The sequence below is a fragment of the Martes martes genome (assembly GCF_963455335.1).
Source record: "Martes martes genome assembly, chromosome: 1".
Taxonomy (NCBI): Eukaryota; Metazoa; Chordata; class Mammalia; order Carnivora; family Mustelidae; genus Martes; species Martes martes.
The window spans coordinates 187,593,264-187,618,931 of record NC_137888.1 but is presented as its reverse complement, the minus strand read 5'-3'; the positions used below and the strand labels follow the sequence as shown (position 1 = coordinate 187,618,931).

At 44.7% G+C, this 25,668-nt stretch overlaps 1 protein-coding gene across 2 annotated transcripts in view; it reads left to right on the top strand.

Annotated features, from left to right (window-relative positions):
* Positions 1-25,668, top strand: part of PTPRG (protein tyrosine phosphatase receptor type G) — a gene marked incomplete at its 5' end in the record, with an annotated part of 697,399 nt that overhangs the window by 559,369 nt on the left and 112,362 nt on the right. For both annotated transcript variants that reach the window (XM_080822349.1, XM_080822350.1), the window contains one exon: positions 6,806-6,998. In XM_080822349.1, the coding sequence (XP_080678475.1) occupies positions 6,806-6,998 (193 nt within the window). The remainder of the gene's footprint in view (positions 1-6,805; positions 6,999-25,668) is intronic.

Below are 25,668 nucleotides of genomic sequence, written 5' to 3'. Positions count from 1 at the left end.
TTGAGATGGTGCCTCTGTTGTGTTCATGATCAATCAGAGAACATGATCATTTGAGTCCAGTAGACAGGGATGTGTTTTATTCTAGAATGGTGGCTCTCAAATGATGGCGCATTGGCCGTTGGAAACTATCCCAACCTTGCGTTTCCAGAACTGTCTGCTTCCTGTACTTTAAAATATGATACTACCTATAATTTTTCCTAGCATGAATTTTGTTTAAGTGCCTCTTGGAGGCTCAATCAAAAAAAAGCAATAAATAAATATAAAAATGTCTAGTTTGTTTGCTTTCGGATATTTAAATTTTTTTTCTAACGATAAGCTGAGTGGTTAGGTAAGGTCGATTTGCAATACTTTTTTTTTTTTTTAAACCGGTATTATCTCTGTCGTAAAGAGCAGAGAAGCTCTATTGAATTAAGACCATGTTCTGTTCAGAGACAAACTGCCTGGGTTTCATTCTTGGCTCCATTTTTCAGCCACATGAATTGAGTTACTCCACTGCTTACTCTGTGCCTCAGTTTTCTTCTGTAAAATGGGGATGATAAGAATACAGCCACTTCATGGAGTCATTATAAAGATTAAATGATAGAATGCATGTGGCATGCCTAGACTAGTGCCTAGCACCACAGGGCGTGTGCAAAGACATATTAGGTGGATTTTTTGTTGTTGTTGTTGCTGTTACTAAATCGTCACCTAGGCTCTGGGGCAGCATTGTCCAGCACATACGTGATTTTCTAGTCGCCACATTAAAAAAATGTAAAGAGAAACAGGTGAACCTCATTTAACATTATATTTGATTCAACCCAGTGTATCCAAATTATTATCCTTCCAACAAAGGGAGCTCACCACATTTCTGGGGGAACAGCTCCATTGGGCTCGTGGCTGTTGTAGCCTTCATTTTATCTCAACACTTTTTATCTCAACACTTAAGGAATCACGTAATTCAGAAAGTTCCTATTCCAAGACCACATAATGCACCGTGTATGTGAATAGAGAGGGTTATTTAAATGGTGGGGTAAAGGTGTCATTATTAAATCCCAACAGATAGCTTTCTTTGGTGGTAATTATGGTTAAATCCGTTTCTTTCTTTTTATAATTGTCTTCATGCAAAACTCTCTGTTGCTGCGGGAGAGACATGTCCTTGTAGTTAGCTAGCTATTCTTGGATTTTATTTTTGCAGCCATGGTTCAATCAGTAAAACTTTGGACGCTCTGGGCTATTGGGAATTTAATATTCCATCCCTTTTGTTTAATAGTGAGGCAGCACCCCAGGGCTTGCCCTGTCACCCCTCAAATGTGTGGTGAAGTTGAAGTGTCTCCATGACCTTAGGTGTGACATTTCCATTCTTAATGCTTACCCCAGCATTTATTATTATGTTTATAAGGGACTGTGGTTTTGTGTAAAGGCTGTAATATGCCCATCCTCTAACATATTGTGCACAGCAGCCTTTTAATGGTTCATAATTATATTACTTTGGATTTTCTCTCCTTTTTCCCCTTCAGCCATGATGGCCCTTCCCCACATCTCGTGGACGAGAGCGCTTGCTGCACACAAATAGCGTGAATAGATTTCAACTTTCCTTTGATTTGAACTGACAGATTAAAAACTAATTATTCTCTGTAATATTTTTATAATAAAAACTAAGTTGAAATGATTTATATACACTTCCAGCCAACACATTTGCAATTCAAGGTTAAAATTGTTCTTGAAACAGCACCAGTTAAAATGCAATTACAACTCCCCAAGCAGGGATAAAAGAAAGAAGTGTTTTACGTGTTCGCTTCAAAAGTTAAAAAGTCAATTTTACATTATAGAAATAAAAACTTTCGTTTATTTTTACTAAATGATAAAGACTTCGTTAGTTATGTTAAAGTAAAGATAAATCCAGTGTGTTTATTACTTGCCTCTGGAAAAGAATAGGTGAGTACGTGTGGGCTTTTTGTGGTGCATAGCTTTTCCTCCTTGTGCCCGCCATCTTGTTCCTGGTTCCCAGTTCCTTCTTCATTGAGCCATAAGCTGTTTCCGTCCAGAGTGCGGAAAAGTGCAAATAGTTTTGTATTGCCAATGGTGGGTGCCCCGCATTAGAGGTCTTTCAGGGTCAGCTAGAAGGAATTCTTTGGGAACTTCTGTTACCACATTCAGTAACTCCACTGCAATGTTATTCTTTCCATAAATAATGCCGCAGGCCTATTATGCAGGTGACATGAAGTGGCTGAGAGTATGACAGTCATACAGACCTAGGTTTCTAATCCTCACTTCAGCAGGGTCGGGGGAGAGTGTGCGTGAGCAGGGGCAGAGGGAAAGGAAGAGAGAGAATCCCAAGCAGACTCTGAGCTGAGCTTGGAGCCTGGTGGAGGGGCTTGATTCCATGACCCTAAGATCACGACCCAAGCCGAAACCAAGAGTAGGATGCTCAACCAGGCACCCTGGTCACGTCAACTCTTGTTTCCTCTGTGATCTTAGGCAGGTCATGTCAAGTCTCTAAGCCCAGTTTCCTCCTCAGTCACAAATAATGAGATGATAATACCACCAACTTTATGAGACTTCTGTGAGGAAGTAAGGAAGTAAAGGAAAGCACCTAACACTCAACACAATGCCTGGAATAAACACTCAGTAAATATTAGCTGCTGGTGTTAATGATATAATAATAGTGTTAACAGTGTTACTTTAATGTTATTATTTTAAACTAAAACAAGTGAGAAACCAAAGTAATGTTTGTGAATTCCATAACAAAGTACCTGTCACAGAATGCATTTGATAAGTACACATTCCAAGCAGGAGAGGAGGGAGAAGCAGAGAGAGCATCTTAGAGTTGTTGGAAGTTTATAATACAATCACAGTTACCACTTTCCTCATAAAAGAAGAATAATAGTAATGTTAATAATACTTAGTGAATACTGTGTGCCAGAAATTATTCCAAATGCATTATGTATAGTATCTCATTTAATAGTAGCAAAAACCACAATTGGTGTTATTGGTATTGTACAAGTAAGAAAACCAAAGCACAGAAACATCAAATACTTTGACCACGGTTACACACTTAGCAAGTGGGGATTGGAAACAGGGTTTTAAACCCAGGTAGCAAGATTAAGTGTTACGAGGTTGGAGAATTAGGCACAGGCTGGATCCTTAGGGCCCCACCATTAGAATTGGAGGCCCTTGAAAGTTTTTGAACAGAGGCATGATGGCATCTCATGTACATTTTAAGAAAACAGCTGCGTGGCTATTAAGCAGATCTAGAAGAGTTGACAGCTTGTCCTGTGGCTGCAGAGTTAGGCCGTGCTGCTAGACCTGCACAACTCTAGGGGGCATCTTCTCATTGTAGTCTTTATAAATGGCATCCCTTAGAATCAAAAAGAAGCGATCTGGGTGGTGGTTGGATTCACCTTTATCAAGTGTGGTTACAAGGAAAGGGTAAGGATCAAGGGACAAAGGGGAGTAGCTGTGTAATGATCCATCAGTGGCTCTCTCACCCGGAGTATCACTATTCACCTGCCAGAGTGCAAACGTAGACTCCCTTGGCCAATCCCAGGCATCATGGTGGTTTCCACTTGATCACCAGACATACAAGGCACCAGCGAGAGAGACCACTGGCGATTTTCATTCAACTTAGAGGAATGACAGGGTTTTAGTGAACACTGCCAACATACTGAAGGACATTTGATGAGTCTGCTAAGCTTGACCTCCTTTTCCTCTTTTGTATGACTGTCAAGCGAAGCTATGATCCAGTTGACAATATAGTATCGTCCAGGTCATCAGTTCACTCTGAAAACCGTCACATCCTTTCTTGGAAATCTCTGGGCAAGTTGAGTTAATGACAAGGAAGCAGCCGAGCTTTTAAGCCATAGCATGTCATTAAGCTGTAAGAGCAATTTAAGCAAAAGCATTTTTGTGTTAAATTCAGAACCTGCCTCTTTTTACAGTTATATGACTAATTCTTTCCTGAGGCATCAGAAATGAAACTTTTTAGGAGAACTAAATGCTAGCTGTGAAAGAAGCAAGTCTTCTAGAGAATAAACAAACCTTAGAGTCGGATTGCCGAGACAGTCTCCAAGGCCATCCTTTTCTGGCATCTTAGAGATTAAACTATTTCAGGACAGATGGCTGCTCTTCCAGAATATTTCCGTTCTAACTTGCTATGTATAGCAGCCTGGCCGTTAAAAAAAAAAAAAAAAAAAGTTAAGGAATTCTTTCTATTCAACTCACGTCTCTAAGGCTTTAATTTAAACCAATTTCCTCTCTTTGGCCTTCTCTGGACATGGAGAAGAGCTGGTCAGCATGTTCCACATACAAGGGCCTTTAATCAAATTACTCCTAACTTGCCTTTTCTTCAGGCTAAACACTTCCCACTTCCCTTCACCTTTCCACACGGGATTTAGCCTCTGTCCCTGTAATCACTTTGGTTGGTTTTCCCTAGACGGTCTCCAGAGTCTTTGTTAATTCCTTCCATGTAATCTTAAGAAGTTATTTTCTGTCAGGAAACTCTGAAACCTTCTCTCATGTGTGGATGTGTTCGGTTCCGAGTTGGAGTGAGTACACATTGCCAGGTTGAGGAGACTGGATTTTCTTCAATACCTCCAATTATCTTCATCTGAGTGGGTCACATTTGGCAGAGTGAACAGTCCAATTTTCTTAATTTTTCTGCTTTTATTGCCTTTCTCTCTTCACTATAAATAAAGAAGGAACATCACAAGGAAGAATGGGAAGAAAGACAATTTTGAATAGCCACCACAGGAGTTGTTAGAAGTTACGAGACTACTGGAGAACTGGAGTAACACCACAGGACCAGACTACTTTTGCTTTTAGGCTGGTTTGAGAGATACTCTGGATCTATTACCTTGATGAAAAAGCAGAAAAGGTTTCATGGTTTGTTATCACTTTACATTTGCAGGAGAATTGCAGGGGAGGTGAAATGATAGGTGAATCCAGGTAGTTAAATGAATTTTCTTGGCTGTGATCACTATGCACATTCATTGCTTTCTCATGCAAAGAGAGGGAGTTTCAGATCAAGCAGATCAATTTTTGTGACATTGTCGGAAGCTGTTTGAGAAACACTGAGGTTAGTTCCAGGCTTCAAGATGACCATCCAGAAACCCAGGTTGGGAGGCTCCTGATGGGCTCAGTTGGTAGAGCATCCAACTCTTGATCTGAGGGTCCTGAGTTCAAGCTGCACGTCAAGCGTGGAGCCTACTTATAAAAAAGAAAGAAAGAGGGGCGCCTTGGTGGCTCAGTGGGTTAAAGCCTCTGCCTTCGGCTCAGGTCATGATCCCAGGGTCCTGGGATCGAGCCCTGCATTGGGCTCTCTGCTCAGCAGAGAGCCTGCTTCCTCCTCTCTCTCTGCCTGCTTCTCTGCCTACTTGTGATCTCAGTCTCTCAAATAAATAAATAAAATGTTTAAAAAAAAAAAAAACACCGTCGTAATGTTCCTATATATTTAACATTGGTGTTGGCCATGGTCCCTGAAAGCCTAGGGTGGCCACTCAGTGGCTGCTTGGGAAGCATTCTGATTGGGTATTCAAGGAGCCAAATGGGCCAGAAAGAATTTATTCAGTTTCTCTCTTTTTCATTCCATTTTCATCCCCCACTTCAAGGAAGTAGTGTGTTCCGTGGCTGGTCATTTTAGATTAATTTTGTTTCTTTGGTGACCAAGATGACTTTGTGGTCCACTGAGAACCGATCTCTGGCCCAGCCTCAGCTTCATTTCTCTTCTATCAAAGCATTACTGTGGTGTTCTGTTTTTTGTTTTTGTTTTTTTTTTTTTTTAATGAGCAGAAGATGGAGGGCCACAGAGAATCCTTTTTAATAATGGAAATATGATCCCGAAGTCCTGATATTTTTTTCTTTGCATCTCCATAAAAGTTGGATCTGTAGTCTTCTGTAAAGTGTTTTTTAATAATATGAATCATAATGAGCACAGCTAATCCTAACCATGGACATAATAGCTGCTAAATGGTTTACATACATTTTAATCTTTTAAGATGAAAATCTTATTTTATAAGCTTTTTCCATGATCTTATAAGATAGCAGCTAGTATTATATCTGTCTTATATAATATATATATAAAATGTTGATATGTATTGAGTTACTGATGCTTGAATAGTTTGACTATGATTACGCATCTGGTAAGTGTTGAAACTGAGTAGTTTACCTCACGAGCCATCAGCTTTCTGCCTTAGCAACTTTGCTGAACTGAATCCCTTATTACATACGGAAGAAGACGCTTAGTAAGAACTGAATCACTCGTCTTTACTGAGCCCTTCTGTGCCAGGGACTGTTTTAAGCACTGCACGTGGATTATCTCATTGAGTACTGGCGCAAACCCTGCCGGGGTCGATACTGCTGTTGTTAGCACCATTTTATTGAGGAACAGTTGAGGCTCAGAGCAGGGAAGCCGCTTCCTAAGGCCCTGGGGCGGGTGAGCTGTGGACCTAGACTTTCCATCCAGGTACTCGGGCTCGGGAACCTGCCAGTTGCACCGTCACCTTGTGCTCCTTCCCAGAACATGAACAGTCTTGCCAGGGGGCAGAGCAGAAAGACTGGAACTCTTTTCTGAGACACAGGCTCAAAGAGTTCTGTACAAGCCTCCTCGGGTGGAGTGTTCTCCCGGTTCGCTGGCAGGACAGAAACCACAGCCAGATAAGCCCCTGGGCAGTGGTTCCAGCAAGGAGCCTGCGTCCTGCTGGGTTCGTCAGTCTCGGCTTGGGGCGCGTCCTACCATTTTGTGTCCTTGGCTCCCCCTACCCCCCGCCCACATTGCTTTTCTGACTCTTGGTCTCTTTCTCCCCCCTCCTCTCTCTGGCTCTCTGTTTAGCTCGAGGCTTTTTACTCCATCTTCACCACGGAGCAGCAAGACCACGTCAAGTCCGTGGAGTATCTGAGAAATAACTTCCGACCACAGCAAGAGCTGAACGGCAGGGTGGTGTCCAAGTCTGCGGTCCGAGACGCCTGGAACCACGACATGACAGACTTCTTAGAAAACCCACTGGGGACAGAAGCCTCTAAAGGTATAGTTGGATTAAGTGCCCTTGCCCGGAGGAAGATTCCTTATCATAAATTACTTTAAATTAAAAGGAGTTCCAAACCAGCCAAGAGTTGGAACTCGGTGTTAAGAGCATATGTTTCTCTGCTAAAAGAGACTTGTCTGGATGATAAATAGAAGCAGTTGTGGGAAAAATTTCAGTTAAATAGATATGTTCAGAATTGCCCTTTTGGCTAGTAATATATCAGTCATTCTGTTGGTATTTTTACCTTATAACATCAACACTGACTAGTGAATGTCTGAGAGAAGCTTGTGGGTGTCTTACCTTGTACCTGCCCCTCTAGTTGGGATCAGGACGCTGTCCCTGACCTCAGGCACCAGCACCTTTGACTTGCCCCCCAGCACCCCACCCTGCAGCCCACCCTTACCTCCTTGCTGACGACCTCCACACCAATCAAGACCTCCCCCTCCTGCTCTCCACCCCTACCTGACACCATGTGGCCTTTTTTAAACCACTATTTAACGGTTTGATTCCCATATCCGATAAACTTGAGTTTATTCTTTTCAGGCATCTGAGTCTTTTTCTATTTCTACATTCTTATGTGAATTGAACATAAATTTCTCTTCCAGGAAACTAGAAAGTCGAATTCTATCCTCACAGCTCTACTTCAGGCCCCATGGTGTGTCCTCACTTAAAGAATAAGGCTGATCAAAATTCCAGTACTTGGCAGGGGCACCTCGGTGGCTCAGTCAGTTAAGCATCTGCCTTTGGCTCAACTCAGTCCGTCCTGGGATTGAGTCCCGCATCAGGCTCCCTCTCTTTCTCATTCTCTCTCTCTCAAATAAATAAATAAAATATTTTTTAAAAATTCCAGTATTTGGAAGGGAGGAAGGAATAAGAAGGAATTCTCTTTGGGTGTGAAGAGATGGTTCTTTTCTTTCTTTCTTTCTTTCTTTCTTTCTTTCTTTCTTTCTTTTTGAGATGGTTCTTTTCTGAGCCAGTGTGCTCTCTGAAATCGTGAGCTTGGGTCATATGGGAAGGGCTTGTCATTGATCAATTGTCATTGATCAACACTGGACACAGACCGTGGTATTTTTAGTGGGGTAAGTTACATGGCGACATTTTAAGAGTGCCCCACCCCCCAATAAAAGGGACTAATTTACTGGCATATGACCTTTGTAGGATCAGGGGGGATGCAAGTGTATTCCACAAGTAACTGCGTTGATGTGCACTTTGATAAGAATGAGCCCGTTTTCCAGGCTCGTATATCTGAAAAGAAGCTAACAGAAGAGGAAAAGGAACTTAAGAATGTGATCATTTCCTTCCTGTCTGTGTGATTTTGTTTGAGGACGGTGAGAGAAGCTAGTCTGGCCAGATGCCATCCAGAAACACTTGAGATTCAAGTAATTTGGAGCCGACACTTTGTCAAGGGCGTCATTTGTCAGCTGGGAACAATGGGTGGGTTAAGAAGCACGCCAACCTGGGAAATGTCTTAGGTTGGCTGGCATAGCAAACCTCACTTGGGCTAATTTTGTTTTTCAACCAAGCTAAAAATAAAGAAAACGACCAAGCTCCAAAGCTTTCTCCCAAGAGAACTTGCTTGGGAAAAAAGGAATCTCTTAGGGAGTGAGTATTGTGTGAGAGGTGAATGCAGAGGACGACGGGGGATGACGAATTTATATCACAAGTGAATACAAGATCTGGTAGCTCAGAATTGCTGAGGTTATGACAGTTGCAAAGTTCCTCCCTAAAAAACGGGCTGAGAATACGATACATCAGCTGTGCAGAGGGAGTACATGGCTCTTACTACCCGAAAAAGTGAGAGAAGAAAATGGTTTCTGTCGCACTAAATTGTCAGAGGGGGCAAGATCTTCTACTGGATGGGCTTTCTCTGAATTTGAGCCGAGCCGTGGACCCTTCCTTAAATAGAGGAGTGAGTTCTTCATGGTACAAGGTTTTGTAGCAGTTATCATGGTGTGTGTATGTAATCCTAAATCTGAATCTGAATCCTAAAATGTGTGACTATTGAAATGTTTTGTGATCTTTTTTAGAAGCAGAGAAGGGTGGAGGTATAGTCCTATTTGTGTCTTAAGCATGTTACTGGAATATAACATACAGGAAAGTGGAAAGTGTTACTGGAATATAACATACAGGAAAGTACCCCCTGATGCGTCCCACCCCCCATAGACTTGAATAGCAAACCCCCAGGTCAAGAGACTAACCTCACCGGCTTCCCAGGAGCACCTCTAGCTCCTTCTTCCTAGGAACCGTCCATTCCCAGGGTAACCATGAACATGAATTAGCTTTGCCTATTGTTGAATTTCATAGAAATAGAATTATCCCCTCTGTCCTTTTTTGTGTCTTGCTTTTTTCACTCCACGCTGGTTCTGAGGGTCATCTATGCTGTTGCCTGTAGTTGTGGTTTGTTCTTACTGCTGAATGTCATTGTGAGGCTCCACCTGAATTTATTCATCCATTTTGCTATCTGTGAACGTATGCATGGTTTCCACATTTTGGCGATGATGAGAATCCTTGGCCATGCTTTTCGATGAGCATCTGGACACATCTCTACTGGGTATGATGCCGTGGGTCCAGTGGCGACAGCCTGGAGTGCACATTCATGTTCTGATTTGGTTGGCTGCTGCTCAGCAGTTCCCCAGAGGGACTGTATGTACCGTGCTCTCCTTCTGCCAGCAGTTGGTCAGGGTTTCCTGGTTGTCTTATGGCAAAACGTACGTATCGTAGAATACGACTACTATAAATGTACACTTTAATCATTTTTAATAAATTTAGAGTTAATAGTTCTATTTATATAATCCAGTTTCAGAACATTTTCATCACCCCAGAAAGTTCTCTCAATTCTTTCTCCTATTCTCAATAGCAGACAGCCTCTAATCTGCTTGTATCTGCCACATGATGTTAGGATTTTAAGATTGATCCCTGTTGTAGCATCTGTCAGTAGCTCGTCCCTTTTTATCATGCACTAGCATTCCTGTTTGTTGTTTTTTTAATAATGGCTTTATCGAGATTTCATTCATATGCAGTAAAGTTCATTTTTTTTAAAGCGTATGCTTCAGTGGAGTTGACTCTTCACAAAGGTGTGCGTTCACAAACTTCCAGAACAGTTTTATTGCCCCCCAGAAGGAGTCCACACCCATTAACAATCACTTACTCCGTCTTCCTCACTTTCTTTCTCCCATCTCTCCTGCTTTCCTGGCCCTAGGCAACTTTTTGGGTCTCTGGATTAGCCTATTCTAGCTATTCCGTATAAATGGAATCATTCAATATATGCCCCTTTTTTTCTAAGATTTTATTTATTTATTTGATAGAGACACAGCGAGAGAGGGAACAGAAGCAGGGGGAGTGGGAGAGGGGGAAGAAGCAGGCTTCCCCGCTGAGCAGGGAGCCCGATGCAGGGCTCAGTCCCAGGACCCTGAGATCATGACCCGAGCCAAAGGCAGACATCTAATGACTGAGCCACCCAGCTGCCCCCAAATTATGCCTTTTTGTCTCTGGCTTCTTCCAGTGTAATATTTTGGCATAATATTTTCAAGGTTTATCCATACTGGAATAGATATCTCAGGATTTTTCATTTGATGGCCAAGTAATGTATGGATACACCACGTTTTGTTTTTCTGCTTTTCAACTGATAGGTGTTTGAGTTTTTTCCACCTTGTGGCTGTTGTCGGTAATACTGCTGTGAACATTGGCCTTTGGGTTTCTGTGTGGACATCGGTTTTCTGTTGTCTCAGATGCACACCTTGGGGTAGAATTGCTGACTCTCCGGTTTCAAGGAACTGCCCACCTGTTTGCCAGAGCCCTTGCACCAGTTTGCGTTCGCAGGAGCCGTGTGCGGGATTTCTCCACGTCCTCACCAACACTTGCTGTGTGTCTTTTTTTATTTAGCCATCCCAGTGGAAGTGAAGTAGTAGTGATTTCCATTTCCCTAATGACTGATGATGTCCCTGTTTGTTTTTAAGTGTACATTTCATGGAATCATGGCCTACATGACCAAATGGTCCTCCTTTTTTTTCCTCCCCGCAAGAAGAGTGAGGTAGTTTTATGGCATGATGGGAGGTAGTTTTATGGCATGATGGGCCAAAAGCCAGTCGCAAATGCCAGCATGGAGGCAGGCAGTCTCGAGGGCATAGGTGATTGGCCTTAGACCTTGATGCCGTGGAGAGTCCCAATAGAAAGGAAGAGTTCCTTTCTCTTCTCTAGTCTTCTGCAAAAAAGATTTGAGAGAGAAGGTGTCCTATAATCTTGTGGTAATTCAAACAAATGAAGCCTGTCTGGTTGGCATCCTCTATTTGGAAGCTTTCAGTGCCTAAGAGAGCTACAGTGTTGATCATGGAACTGTGCATTTATTGTGCTATTGTTACAGAAGAAAGAAAAATAAATGAATTACATAAGGCAAGAGTCAGTAAGCTTTCTTGGTTAAGGACCAGAGAGTGAGCACTTACTTTCTCTCTCTCTCTCTCTTTTTTTTTAAAATATTTATTTATTTATTTATTTATTTGACAGAGACACAGCAAGAGAGGGAACACAAGCAGGGGGAATTGGAGACGGAGAAGCAGACTTCCCGCTGTGCAGGGAGCCCAATGTGGGGCTCAATCCCAAGACCCTGGGATCATGACCCGAGCCAAAGGCAGACACTTAAGGACTGAACCACCTAGGCGCCTCGGTACTTAGTCTCCTTTGGGAACTACTCACTCAGCTCTACCTCTCTGGCATGAAGGCAGTCATGGACATATAATATACGAATGAATATGTGTAGAAAACTATCTTCCAAAAACACCTTATTTACAAAAACAGGCAGCAGACCAGACTCTACTGGTACTCTAGGGGATGGCTCATAGTCAGGTGGAGAAACTCAATCAAAGTCTCAGTTTAAGGTAAATTTTTTCTGTCTTAAAGATGGTGATGACCATGACCATGAAGCATCAGTTCGTTCTACTTTTCCATTCCACCTCAAGACCTTGGGACCAGTTAGATATTTATTAACTCAGTAACCAACCACTTACCAATTCACCTTAACCCCTGGTCGTCTTTCACAGCAGATGTGTAAGGAGAGCCTCCCTGGACTGATTACAGCCCCACACCTCCCTTGTTCCCTTGGCCATGATCATTAACTGGTGTTCATTGAGCTGCACAGTGAGGAATGCCTGAGTTAATGTGCCCCCATCTTGCCCTTCTGTCAGGATGATTGGACATACTGGAATAGAGAAAACAGAATCAAGCCTTTCAGTGCCAGCACCAGACGCATGGTCATGTACAACACCAAAGGGAAGGGGGGAAAAGTCATCTTAGTACTGTATTGTTGCTACAGAAAGACTTATAATGGATGTCATCCATAAAAAATATAAAGCTTCAGTTCCAGTAAATGGAAACAATATTTAGGCTCGGTGGATTGTTCAAGGGACATCCAATTTGCCACTCTGCCCTTTGTCGGTAAATAACTTGGACAGACTTTAGGATTTAATGGGCTGTCATTTCAGTTATTCTGCAACACATCCCGGGCACATGGAAGAGCATTTGGTGATTAAGTACTGAATACTGTCTATTGTGAAGACTTTTGGAACAATGAATGGAGGAAAAATAACTTTCCTTCCAACAACATGAAACATATGGTTTATTAATTTAACGAAACCTGTTCAAATCACAGTGGAATCAAAACCACTTGATCTGATAATTTGATTTGATGGCTTAATTAAAGTGGCACTGCATAATGTAATAAAAGCAACAGAAACCATGAGGACATTGGGTTGCCCGTGTGCCCCCTCCAGTCTCCTAAGTCATGCCATGTTTTTTGAAGGATGGTCTTTGTTCTGCTGATGGAGGGAATCCCTTTTTTAGCTGCATTTTCAATGGTAAAGATTGCTTCCTGTTTTGGTTAAAAGTGGTTTTTAAAGAACATATACCACTGTGTGAGAATGTCTAAGTAACTAGCCTATTTTAGAGCAGAACACATTGAGAAAGAGCATCCCATTTCCCACCCAAATTAGCAAACAAAGAAGTAAATCCATGATTGCTTTTAAAAAGAGTTTGACACAAATAAATTAAAAAAAAAAAAAGGAGTTTGACATTGAAAATCATGGTTTTTTGCTATTTGGGGAGAAAATATTAATGTTGTTCTGTTTTCAGTTTAATCATTTCTACTCACCAGATTAATGAGCTTAAATTACTTTATCTTATTAAAAGAAGCTCTGATTTGAGCACTTAATTCCTTTGTAGGCAGCTGTCCTCCCAGAAACTCTTCCAAAAACTTATCTTGTTACTTTTAGAAACTTCCAGCACAGAAAAGTTTTAAGAAAAAAACGCTTTTAACACAGCCCCCGTGGAGTGATTTTAACCCCCTTCTTTTAAAAATAACTGTCATTAGCCATTACTTTTTAACCTTGCGAATGATTTAAAAAGAAGGCAAAAAAGTAGGGTTGTTTTTAGGATTCTCCAGCATCCTAGGTCCTCATTCTTTGGAAGGTCGCACCATGCTGTATCAGACATTTTTACCTGCTCAGGCATCCTATGATTACTGTAACTTTATGTAACTATGTAAAGAGTTGGTATAACTTGCCTTGGATTGGTTGACATGAAGTTGATATTTCGTAGACATTTAATGCAGCATTAAGTACTCTTGCTTCATGTTTTGTAGTCAGTGAATTTCGTTTCACCTGTTAGACATCTTCAAATGCCATTGGGGAGCTTTTGGACTCTAGAAGTTGTGCCTAAAGTACCAGAGGGGACTTGGGGTGGAACTTGTAAGACCAGGACGTGGCGGATAGAAATAGTCCCTGCAGGATGATATTGGTTGCATGATGGTGATCCCAGTAGAGGCAGAAGTGATCCATTAGGGATGGAGTTTGGAATAGAGCCTCTGAGATTGTACTTATCATTTGGATACAGGCTGGTTGGGGATGAGCAAAAAGAGAAACATAGCATTACTGTTTCTCTTTAACAGATGGGAGGGGTCTGAGGCTCAGAGAGAGCAAGGGAATGTCCAGAGACTCTCAAGGAGGAAGTGGGAGAGCGGAGATGAGAACCAAGGCATTCTTATGTCCAAATGCAGCGTTCTTTCTATTTTCTAGCTTCCGTATGGATCTATAAGCAGTGGCCTCTTTGTTTTCAATGTCATTAGGTGGCTTGAACAACACAGCGTATTACTCCCTCTCTGAACAAAAGAGCTTCAAAAATAAACATACTTGCGGGGATTGGGTATTCTTCCTAAAGATCTGAGTTTATCATTTGAAAAGAAATCATTGGGCTCAGTCTTTATCTGCTTGGCTAAATTTGTAGGGTTATCTTGGGTGCTCAAGGCACAGGCCACTGAGGCCTTGATCACAGGGTCATTCCCTGGGAGGGCCAGTGCACCCCTTGACCTGCATGCTGGGGCCTCCTCACCTGAGGGTCTTGTGCACCCTCGGATTAACAGCGCCTGACACGACACCTAGGACGTGGGGGGTATATAGTCATTGTTTGCTCATGAATGAATGAATGATGAGACAGTAAAAAGTGATTGATAAAAATACAGATTTTGGAGTCAGGTAAACCTGAACTCAAATTCCAGACCAACCACTTACTCTGGTGCATCCTTGCTCAAGTTAAGACCCAAGTCTTGCTTCTTTATCTGGAAGATAACAAATAATAATGGAAAAAAAAAAACAAACCAAAAACCCTTCCTTGGCTTTGGGCTTTAAAATGAAACAATGTAGGGAACAAAGAGTACAGAGCCTGGAACATGGAAAGTTCTCTGCAAATAATTATACCTTCTGGCCTATAGGTCCCCTGTGGCTTCTTTGTATGCTCAGGACAAACTGTTACATGTGACATGATCACTGGAGAACACATTTCAGAATAGGGGGACCAGGCTCTCTTCCTGATAGAAATGCAAACTGAGGCTGTTGGAATTTCTTAAAACCTTTCCAGTGAAATCCACCGTCCTTACATGGTGCCCACGTCCAGGCGTCCTGCACATCAGTTCACCTGCACCCCCAGTTCCAGCAGGCTGTGTCTTCCACCTAGAAGGACATTGCCTCACCTCTGTGCCTCATCCACCCCTCCTCAGCCTTCATAGCTCCGTTCTAGGGTATCTTCCCCACAGAAGTTTCCTGGCTGCTTGGCCCAACTGCCTGTGTTGGAGTGTCAGGACCTTTCTCTGGTAACACTTCTCAAAGCTGGAATTTTCTGTTCAGTTGTGTGTTTTTACCCCTAATGTCTAACTCTCCCACCACCCCATAAGCTCCATGAGGGGTGAGACTGTCTTTATATTTCTTTTTCGGTGGGGAGAGAGTATAGTGCTCACTGTTGGCTCCTCAGTGAATATGTAACTGGCTGGATGAATGGGAGGATGGATGGATGGATGGATGAATGGATGAATGAATGGAGGGGAGGAGGAGTGGGAGGTAGATGGATGGATGGAGAGATAGGAAGATGGATGGATGGATGGGTGGGTGGAAAAGAGGGACGGATGGTTGAATGGATTACGCTAATCCATACATGCCAGGTGGCCAGGAGTCAAAAGATTCTTGCTACAAGAATTGGCACAGTTGGGACATTTATGATCTAGACCAGAACTAGGTCCTCTTATGGGAGGAGAATAGCTATAGACATTTGGAGTAGGATTCCACACTGCTCCCAGTCCCCGACATCAGAGCGTCTCCTGAAATTTGGGAAGCCATCTTCTCCTTTGGCCATAAACTACTTAGATGGAAATGTTCATCTCAAAAAACCACAGACAGAGGGCTTTCCTCTCTGTCCCAAGGAACAACCACCCCACCACACCAAAAAGCAGAGAATGACCACTTAACATGGGATAGGTGCTGGTGTCGGGATGCTTCTCGGCAGAGCTGTGTTATGGCTTGAGAGCTGTTGAGCTGACATCAGTAACAGACGCCAGGGGCCATCTATGGTTGTCATACTTTATAAATATTACCTAATTACTTAATTCTTGCTGTCTCTAGGCAGATAGGCAGAGTTCAATCTTCAGGGCCAACTTAGCAACCCTCCTACGGCTTCAGCTTTTCTTTGCTCTCTAGAAAAACCTTCCCTGACATCGGGTTTGTTTGTATGGACACTGTGGAGCTGGTGAACAGTAATCTGAAGATTAATAAAAGCCAACAGCATCCTTCCTCCCAGAGTGACAGACGTCCCCTCTTCCTAGCTAACCAGCATTCACGGCCCATGAAGCATGAGGCTCCGAGACGTTCACGCTCGTCTCTGTGGAGCCACAGGAGGAATGTAGCTGGGAGACAAAACTATTTATCTTCCCACTGATTATTCCACAAACAAACAGGCTTTAGTTGAGGCTGTTTTTCTTCAGGTGCAAGGAAAGTGTGCAGAACCCTTGGCTTTCTCAGGCCACAAGAAACCTCTAACCTCCCCCGTCCCTGGGGCCTGATAATCAGAGACCCCTCTGTAAAGGCACAGTCATGGGAGCCTGTGTCGAGTCCTCTGGAAGCATTTTTTTCTCTTGCCTTCCCGGCACAACCAGCGGTCCTCCTGGCTGTGGGCTTCACTCCTGCGCCCTGTCGTACACGGTTTTGCAATTGCAAAGCAATGGTCTGAGTGCTTGAAATGAGCATCTTGGCTCTCCTATTTCAAATCTCTGCCTGTGTTGGAAAGGTGCTGTCTACGCGTCTGACACTAAATCATAATAGGTATCATGGAGTGTGAGGAGCCCTGCGGTTTCTGTGCTCATGGGCTGCCGACAGCCAAGCCTGCCCGGAAGAGAGGAGCCTTCTTAGTCAGGAGCGTCCTCACCACTTAAAACCGCTGGTTCCAGAAACCAGCTAGAAACCCATGGGGCTCCTCATGGCCTGTGGATCCATATGCAAGGTGCAGCCAGAGACCAAGGGTCCTTTGTCCTTCCCGTGGGCTGAATAAGTAATTGTCACCGGTGTCCACCAGGGGCGCTACCTGTTCATAGTCTGGTCTCCCTGCATGCCGCCGACTTCTCTTCTCCTCTTGGGTCCTCTTGGCCAGCCCCAGGATTGGCTGCTCGAGGCCAGTCTCCACATACAGGAGACCCTGGAACCATCCCATCGAGGGCCATCCTAACCAAATGGCCAGTTGGTGCAGATGCCGCATCTGGGGGTCTAAATGAGCTTGGAATCCGAACAGTGGAGCTCATGCCCTGAGCCACAACTGAGATCTAGTAAGAGGAAGATGCCAAGGGAGAGTCAGAAATTTAATTTTTTTTTTTTTTAGATCTTATTTATTTGAGAGAGTGAGAAAGAGAGAGAAAGAGAGAACACGAGCAGGGAAGGGGCAGAGGGAGAGGGAGAAGCAGACTTCCTGCTGAGCAGGAACTCCCCCCGGTCCCTCAACCCGGGGCTCAATCCCAGGACCCTGGAATCATGACCTGAACCCAGGCACCCAAGAGGCAGAGATTTAAAGCTGACAAGGTGACCATTGTGCTGGAGCAAGGACACCCCTTTCAAACCTAATAGATACCCAGCCTTGGAGATACCTCTTTGTAAGAGAAAAGTTATCGTAAGAACTAAATTGAAACAGATATGAGCAGCCTGACCTAATGAATCATAATCATTTAGAATCAATGGCTAAACCTATCAGTGTGGGGTCATTAGTTGATCTCTTGACATGGCTATTGGACTCACTTATAAAGGCAGCTCATGGGAGCTTAGATCTTGGGTGGTGTTTCGGCAAAAGTCTCACATAGCTGAGGGCAGCTACAGAACTCTAGGTGACCCAGGCATTTCTTGGTAATCCCTGAAGCCATAACGTCATTTCAGTGGTGGGGATAGGAGACTCAGCCAGAGAAAACCCAGCTCCAACACGGGGACGCTGGGCCTCTGTTCGCCCTAGCCCTGCACCCGTGTCTGGTGCACACCTCCCTTTGGAGCCCATACCCGGAGCAAGGCAGAGAGCAAGAGGGAGGAGGTAGACGTTCAGCAGGACTGTCTGGAGAGGATGCTGTGCCCACTTAGAGTGGGATGGGTCCACTTTGCCCTTTTGGCAGGAAATTACAGCACCTTCAGCTTGAAAGGGAGGGAAGGGGGCCCTGCAGTACAGGGAGTCCTGTCTCCCACCCAATGTCCGAGAAGCAGCTGTTGTCAAGTGGGACTGGGAATATGCCTCATTCTGAACTTCGCCACCTCCCTGAGCGCCAGGCTGAACAATGCTGCTTCCTGCACAGGACATGGACACCTCCCATGGCCTTTAATTCTCAAAGGAAGAGGGCTCTTACGAAAAAAAAGACTCCAAGGAGGTAGGAGAGGTCAGGAAGAGCATAATTTGGGAAAGTCAGAACCGCATGCTTGGAGGACTGGAGAATAGAATTTCTGCTTCAGCCTTCCTGGACACTGGCTGCCGGTGCTGCCACCGCTACTGCTGTATTCTGAGCGTGGGGCTCTGTTACGTGCACAGCAGAGACAGCTGATGGCATAAGAATTTGCTGTCTTCTGTGGTAATTGCCACACAGAGCCTCTGATGCTCAGTTGTTGGCTGGGAAACTGCACACCAACTCTTGTTCATGGGAATGGAGGGGTTGCCATTGGGTGGTTAGTAAAAAAAAATCCACAGATGGGTTAGAGAAACTTGCAGTTCTCCTCCTGCGTAGGGAAAACCCCAGTTCTCCACCTCCTGTGCACGCGTCCCTTACTTTTACACTGAAAACTCACTTTAGGCACTTCTCGTTACCAAATTGCGGGGGGAGGGCTCCCAGCAAGCAGTTCTCTGCCACCAGCTGGGTGTCCTACAGACTGAACTCAATTCAGATACTATCTCCCTGGAGATAGAGCATCAGATCCCACAGATTAAGGGCTCAGTCCCCAAAGACTGTGCCCACCCCGCTTCAGCTGGCAGTCACAGGTTGTAGGGTTACCAAAAACTTCTGTCCAACTTGGCTACAAATCACAAGTTCCCACAACCCCCGCTTCAGGTTTGATTAATCTGCTGGAGAGCCGCACTTGGGGAAACACATAATTACGCTCACCAGTCTACGAGAGCAAATGATAAAGGATGCAGGTGAAGAGGTATGTAGGGCGAGGTCTGGGAGGGTCCCCAGTGTAGGAGTTTCCTCTGTCCCTGTGGAGTTGGAGCATGTTATCACGTAGAGATTTACAAGAGTGGCAGGAGCCCTCTGCCAGGGATGGGGTCAGAAACAAACATTAGAACGAGAGATTCCCCTAGTGCTCTTAGCATTCAGACAATTGCAAGGGTTTTAGGAGCTCTGTGCCAGGAACCAGGGCAGGGATGAACATTTATGTTTTCTGTTGTCCCATAACCGGATGCCATTTGCATTAGTGAAAACACCATAGATTTAAAACCTAAAAACAGTTGTCCTTGTGCTTGGCACAATGCAGGGCACCAGAGTCTGTCCCTTCATGAGGAAGTGGCTGTCCAGCAAAGGCTGGCCTTGAGTAAGACCCACCTGGAGTGGTCTCTGGCTCCAACACCTACTGACTTCAAGACCTGGCCTTAGACCCTTTCTCTTCATTCTGTGCTTGCCTGCCGTTCTAGATTTCTTTCCAGGTTTCCAGCTGGGTGTTTTTTGTTTTGGGGTTTTTTTCTTTTTTTTTTTTTTTTTGTCAGACATATCTAAGCCTCCTTCCTTCCTGTTCACTTGATAAAACTTACTCTTGTTCAGATGTCAGTTCAGACGTCATTCTGGTCGGTAAATCTTTCCTAACCAACTCCCCAAACCTGGGTCAAGGTCCCTCATTAATCCTTTGTACAGGGGCGCCTGGGTGGCTCAGTCAGTTAAGTGTCTGTCTTCGGCTCGGGTCGTGATCTCAGGTGCTGGGATCAAGCCCCACGCTGGGCTCAGCAGGGAGTCCGCTTTTTCCCCCTGCCTCTTCCTCACCACTTGTGCTCTCTCTCCCCCCCCTCTCTCATACACTTTCTCTCTCAAATAAATAAAATCTTTAAAAAAAAAAAAAACAAAACCTTTGTACAGAATAAATGTAATATTTTTATAATTACATAATCCTTAGGGCTGGGAGTATTTAAACATTTTGGATGCCACAGGCCCCTGCCGCTGTCTGGTGAATCCCACAGACTTCTTTTCATTTTGGTGGTTTTTTAGATGCATAAAATAAAGTAAAATAGATTACCAAGGAAGCCAATTATCCTTAGGTATTATCCAAAAAATTTTAATTGGAATACAGTAATTTATCCACTTCTTGATGAAGGCATTAAATTATAAAATCTAACAGCAGGTCTAATAACCATTGTAATTTTGAAATAATAATGAACATGAGGGAAAATTTGAGATCTTGGCAACAACTGTAATCTAACAGGAATATATCTGTGATTTCCTTTGGTGATGTCTCATAGGTCCTGCTAATTACTGCTACTGCACTTTGTTGCCAGCATTTGAAATGTAAGGCAATGCTCAATTTTAGGGAGAGATCCGTGAAAACAAAAGTGTATTTTTTTACCCATCCGTGTTCACAGATGTCTGTGGATTCATTCTAGAGCCCCTAAGAAGCCCTGAATTTAGAACTCTGTTTTAGGAGGATTAAGTGGTTGGTGTGTTTCTCTCTCTGGGCTGTAATCTCTAGGAGGTCCCAGACCGTGTCAGTTTGTGTTCCCCTTTATCCCTAGTTCCTGGTCTGCGTCCTGGTACCTAGTAGGTACTCAATAAATATGTAACCATAGCAACTCTCGACAGCATGTCAGTCAGAATGTGCTTATGCCTTTCATTCATTTACCCTGAAAGTTTTACCCAAAACTTTCTGGTATGTCCAGAACCAACACCGTCTGCCTCCAAAGTGAGAAAGTGAATGGATGACCCTCTTGGATCTCTGACTCCGAAACCGGGGTAAGGATGGAGCCGGGAGCCCCAGAGAATGACAGAGAGGATTCCATGCCCCGGTTTCTGAAATGCACTAACTCATCCCAGGGCCAGGCTCACCAAATAGGACTCGTTATTGTTACAACGTCAGCATGGAACGGCAGGGAGTAAAGGCATTGGGAGGGGGCACTCTGCACCACCCCATGTAATTCCAGCATCCCTGTGATGGATTGGGGGACCACAAGCTTAGACTGCATTTCTGAGAGGGAGAGTGGTGATAGAGCTCCATCCATCCAGGGCCTGGAAGGAGGGGGAGGCTGCTGTGGAAACTGTCTAGACACCTTATGCTCTCCTCTGTCATTGAGAACAGAGCGGATGGGGACGGCTGAGGGCAGAAGGCGGCTGCCTAGTGATGCATAGTACCTGTGTGGGGCCGGTTTCACCTTTGAAACCTCGGAGTAACACTCCTGACATTTTTATTGCCATCTTGCAGATAGCAAACCGACTTGGGAGGCGTATGTGAACAGAAAGCCCGTGACCTTCCCACGGCTCACCCGCCACCCACTCTGGTTTTAAGTGCAACAGACAGGGTTCTAGTTTAGAACCCTCCTCCCTCTCTGTCACTGGCCCAGCGCTGTGACTTGGGCTCCCTGAATCCCATATCATCGTCATCTTTAATGGGGAGAATAATTGAACCTGGAGATCATCTGAGATGAGGGCATGGAGTCTGGCCCTCAGCATGTTTGGCAGCTCCAAACGGACATTATTGGGATGTCATTAAAAACCCAACATGCCAGAGCTGAGGCCCGGCTTTGATGTCCTCCTTCCTGGTTCTGGCTCAGTCCCTGTGCGGCTTCCTTTTTGTGAGCTCGCTCGGGGTGGGCGAGGTGACACCTCAGAGCACCGGGATTCCGGGTTTAAAGTCCTACGTGGTCTGCTTTGGGGGATTTTGTGTTTACCTAGGCCTCTTTGATTCAGCCCGTCAAAAAGAAAAATCCTTCCCTGAGGCCATTTCTTTGGAAATTTCCCCTACAGGACTCCATGTTCAAGGGTTCTTAAGCTGAGCCGGATGATAAAGAAGTGACAGGCATTTAAGCTGTCTGAGGCAAGGTTCTGTGGCTCTGGGTCACTTGAGTGCGTCCCTTCCGCTCTGAGAGGAGATAGGATTCCTTACCGTCCCCTCTCCCTGTCTGCCGCGGACATGACCCTGTGTGGTAGATGATGTCACAGATGCCCCCCTTCCCCGGCCTCCTGGCCCAGGCACAGTGGGATTTCTGTTGAAAGAATTGTGAAATCGCAACTCTGTGCCAAGTTGCTATGTTTGAACCGTGCTGGCCCCTTGAGTCTGGATCAGGAATCAGCCTGTTGCCTCCCCCGTGGCACTCGGGTGGCAGGTGCAGGGAGGAGACCCGTCAGTAGTGGGGAAAAAAAAAAAAAAAAAGTCCGAGTTACCAGGGACTTTGAAACAGAGCCTGTCCCATCAGTTTATCTACCACCCAGAAGGAAAAGGGGTAGGGGTGGGGCTGACGGAAACGACCCTTTTCTAAGAAGTACTGAGAAAATATCCTTGACATTGATTTAGAATCATAGGACCTTGGGTGCGCTGCTAGAAGCCTCTTCATTATTTAACGAAGTCTGGGCTCCTAATTAAAGGTGGTTCAGAAGGAAGGCAGAAATTCTCAGAGCTGGCACCGAGCATCGTCTGAGATGCCTGTGTAAAGCAATCAGACACCAGTGAGAACGTAATCAGGCCCCCGAGAAGGGGAAGGCTGATGGCAGGAACACCTCACAGGGGAAGATTTGTTTAGAGAACCAGCTGTGGCACTCCTGCATGTTTAAAAAAGGCTTCGGGTTTGTGTAAAAGATGACTGGCCCTCTCCCTGGGCTCGGTGCAGCTGCAAAGGTCATTTTCAAGGGTACTGGGCACCTGTTGGGTGCTAGGACAGTGCTCCTGGTGCTCATTTTAGACCAGCAGAAAAGTCAGCTGGCCTTGGGAACCGGGCGGCTGTGAGTGACATGGGCTGGGCAGAGGCAATGGGGAGTGGTGGGAACTGTGGCAAAAGTGAGCACCACCCTTCCCCCTCTCTGAAGGGAAAGCTGCTCTGCTGCTAATTTAAAAATCCAGCTGTATGTATAAAACATGACAATTTCTTAAAAACGCTGTGTGCATGTGGTGGCTTCTCCCTGTATTTGCCACTGGGCCTGAGCCTCACAGGCTCTTGTCCAGACTCACTCTTCTTTATAATCCTTGCCCCAACCCTGGGAGGAGGATTTTGCCAGATATCAGCCACCCATTGTACAGATGAGAACACAAGGCTGTGTAGGAGTCTGGCTCCAAAGCTCATGCTTTATCGGACCAGCTTTTCCAGACTGTTCCATAAAATCCCTTAATGCTATGTTTTATATGTTGCATTTTAAAGGGAGGTTTTTGGGAAAGAGTTTCCATCACAGTGATGGAAACTTTTTCCCAGAAAGCAAGCAGAACTTGGAAATACGGAGCACAGGGCTGTGCTGTCTGCTTATGTGCCTGTTGTTTGAAGGGCATCTGGTCACTTCGCCTCCCCCAGCCGCTGAGCATACCGGCAGTTCTGTCCCCTCCGTAGACCGAACATTTTTTTTCTGATTGGCAGACATCCCCTTGACAGAGATGTGAGTTAAAGCCTGGGGGACAGGATCTTCACACAAACTTGAGGCTTCTGAAGGTGACCCCAGGGATGGATTGTGTGGCACTAAAATTCTGTAACAGGAACTTTATCAGTGGTCCTGACTGAGGCACTAAATACCTTCCCTCGTTCCGTGAATGAAATTTGAAGCCCCGCCGAGGGCACGAGTGAGGAGGAGTGTGGTCTCTGCCCTGGAGGCGCCTCCAGTCAGGTCACAGAGACAGAGAGGTGGGCTGCTAATGGGGACACGTGTGACAGGCAGGTTGAGGTGGGGAGCTCCGGGAGCCCAGCGATGTCAGAGGGGAAGTGTGAGGCTGAATCCAGTCCTTCAAGGAGGCTGGGTCAGGGTGGGGTGGGGGTGCTGGCCAGAGAGAGGGGTGGAGGGGGTGCTGGCACACAGGACCCGTGCACCAGGGGAATCAGGCACTTAGTCCATCCACCCCCCGTGCCCTTCCTTCAGCCACTCTTTACTGAGGGCCCACTCTGTTGTAAGCACAGGGATAATGCGGCCGGCGAGATAGACAGGGCAGCAGCCTCATGGATCTCCATGCGAGTGGACACGTAGATTATTTATTACGGGTAATCAGTGAAGTCAGGTACATAATTCCACATTAGTAGGTCTCAGCTTTGGAGGAGTGAGCCTCTCAGGCTATATGGAGGGGCAGCATCCAGTGCTAAGAACGCAAATGTAGGTGGTGAACATGCTTTGGATAAACCCTTGGCCTCCCTTTCTCTTCCATCAGGGATCCTCGGACCACTGACCCATGGGCCAACTTGAGCACAACCCTTTGTACCCTTATGAGCCAGGAATAATAGCTTTATTCTAAGCAGGTGAAAAAAAAAAATCAAAAGATTTCCTAACGCATGAAAATCCATGTGGGAACTATTTTTTTAAGTTGAAATAAATTGAATAAAAAATGACCAACATAGAGGACTTGGTATCTAAATAGCGAATAAACATAAAAAAGATCATAAGAAACTGGAACATAGTGTCCATGAATAAAGTTTGACGGGTGTGCGGCCATGCTCATTCCTCTACATATTGCCTGAGCTGGTTTTGCACTCCAAGACTGAGTACGTAGTCTGGGACAGATATGGACCTTGGGACACCCCTCAGTTACTGAATTTCTGTCTGAGTAGATGGTCTCCTTAGAGGCCAGACCTGCCTCTTTAGTGAGCTTCACTCAGTGTTTTCTAGTACATTGTTATATACCTGAAACAATGTAACATGTTTTTTCAATTCTCAAATAAACTTTTTTTTTTACAAAGGTCCTATGGGACAGAGATTCTCCCTAGTTATCATGTGATCCACAGAGTCTCCAAAATGAAAATTTCAGCATTTAAAAAGTTAAGTGCTAGTTTCGAATACATATATATTTTTTCTAGTTCGTTGAGACAGTGGAATTCTGTATCTGTATACCTTCATTCAAAACAGTGATGCCAGGCTCTCTTTACTGACAAGGAAATATTTTCACCATTTACTGCGTAAAACACAACAACAATGTAACAACTATAATGTAAAACCATATCCCATTTACATCAAATTGCATGTGTGTGCTTTTCCGTGTGTATGAAGAGATGCCTGAATATGAGATCGCCAGAAAGTGAACAATGGTTATCTCTAGATTCTGGGATTGGGGGTAATTTTTTTTTTTCTTTAAGCTCACTTCTTTTTTTGTATCACTTGGGTTTCATTTTAAAAACATTAACATGAATCATCTTAATCAAAAGGAAAACCGAGCTATTTTAATTTCAAAGAATAAATAAGAAGAATGGTTGCATCCGCATGTGGGTGATAGAATTATTTATGTGGTGATGATGTAACTGTTGGAGATAGATGCATCCCCGTACCGCTCACCACTAATTGAAGCAGAGAAGTGATGTCTTCAGAATAAAGGAGATCAAATAAGAACATGGTAGGAAGTGAGAAGAGAGGTAGAAATCAGGAAATCTGACACTGACATGGTCATCAGTGAGAGATGGAAGCTTTCCAATACTTGAATCTCCTTGGTTCATGATTGGCACCTGGAAGAACGGGTGTAGATCTTTTCCTGATTCTTGCCTCCCCCCCACCCCCCCCATGCTGAGTCTTGAGAAACTACAGCCACTTAGTTAAGTTGGGCTATTTAAAAGCGGTATATTAGCACCACCTAGTGTCCTTATCTTGTCACTGCATCCCCGGTGTCTCACTGGAAGCCTCCCTTCAGATTCCTTGTTTGATGTCCCCGTGCTGGTGGCATTTGCGAGGCAGGCAGCACGATGGCTCCCGGGGTTCTGC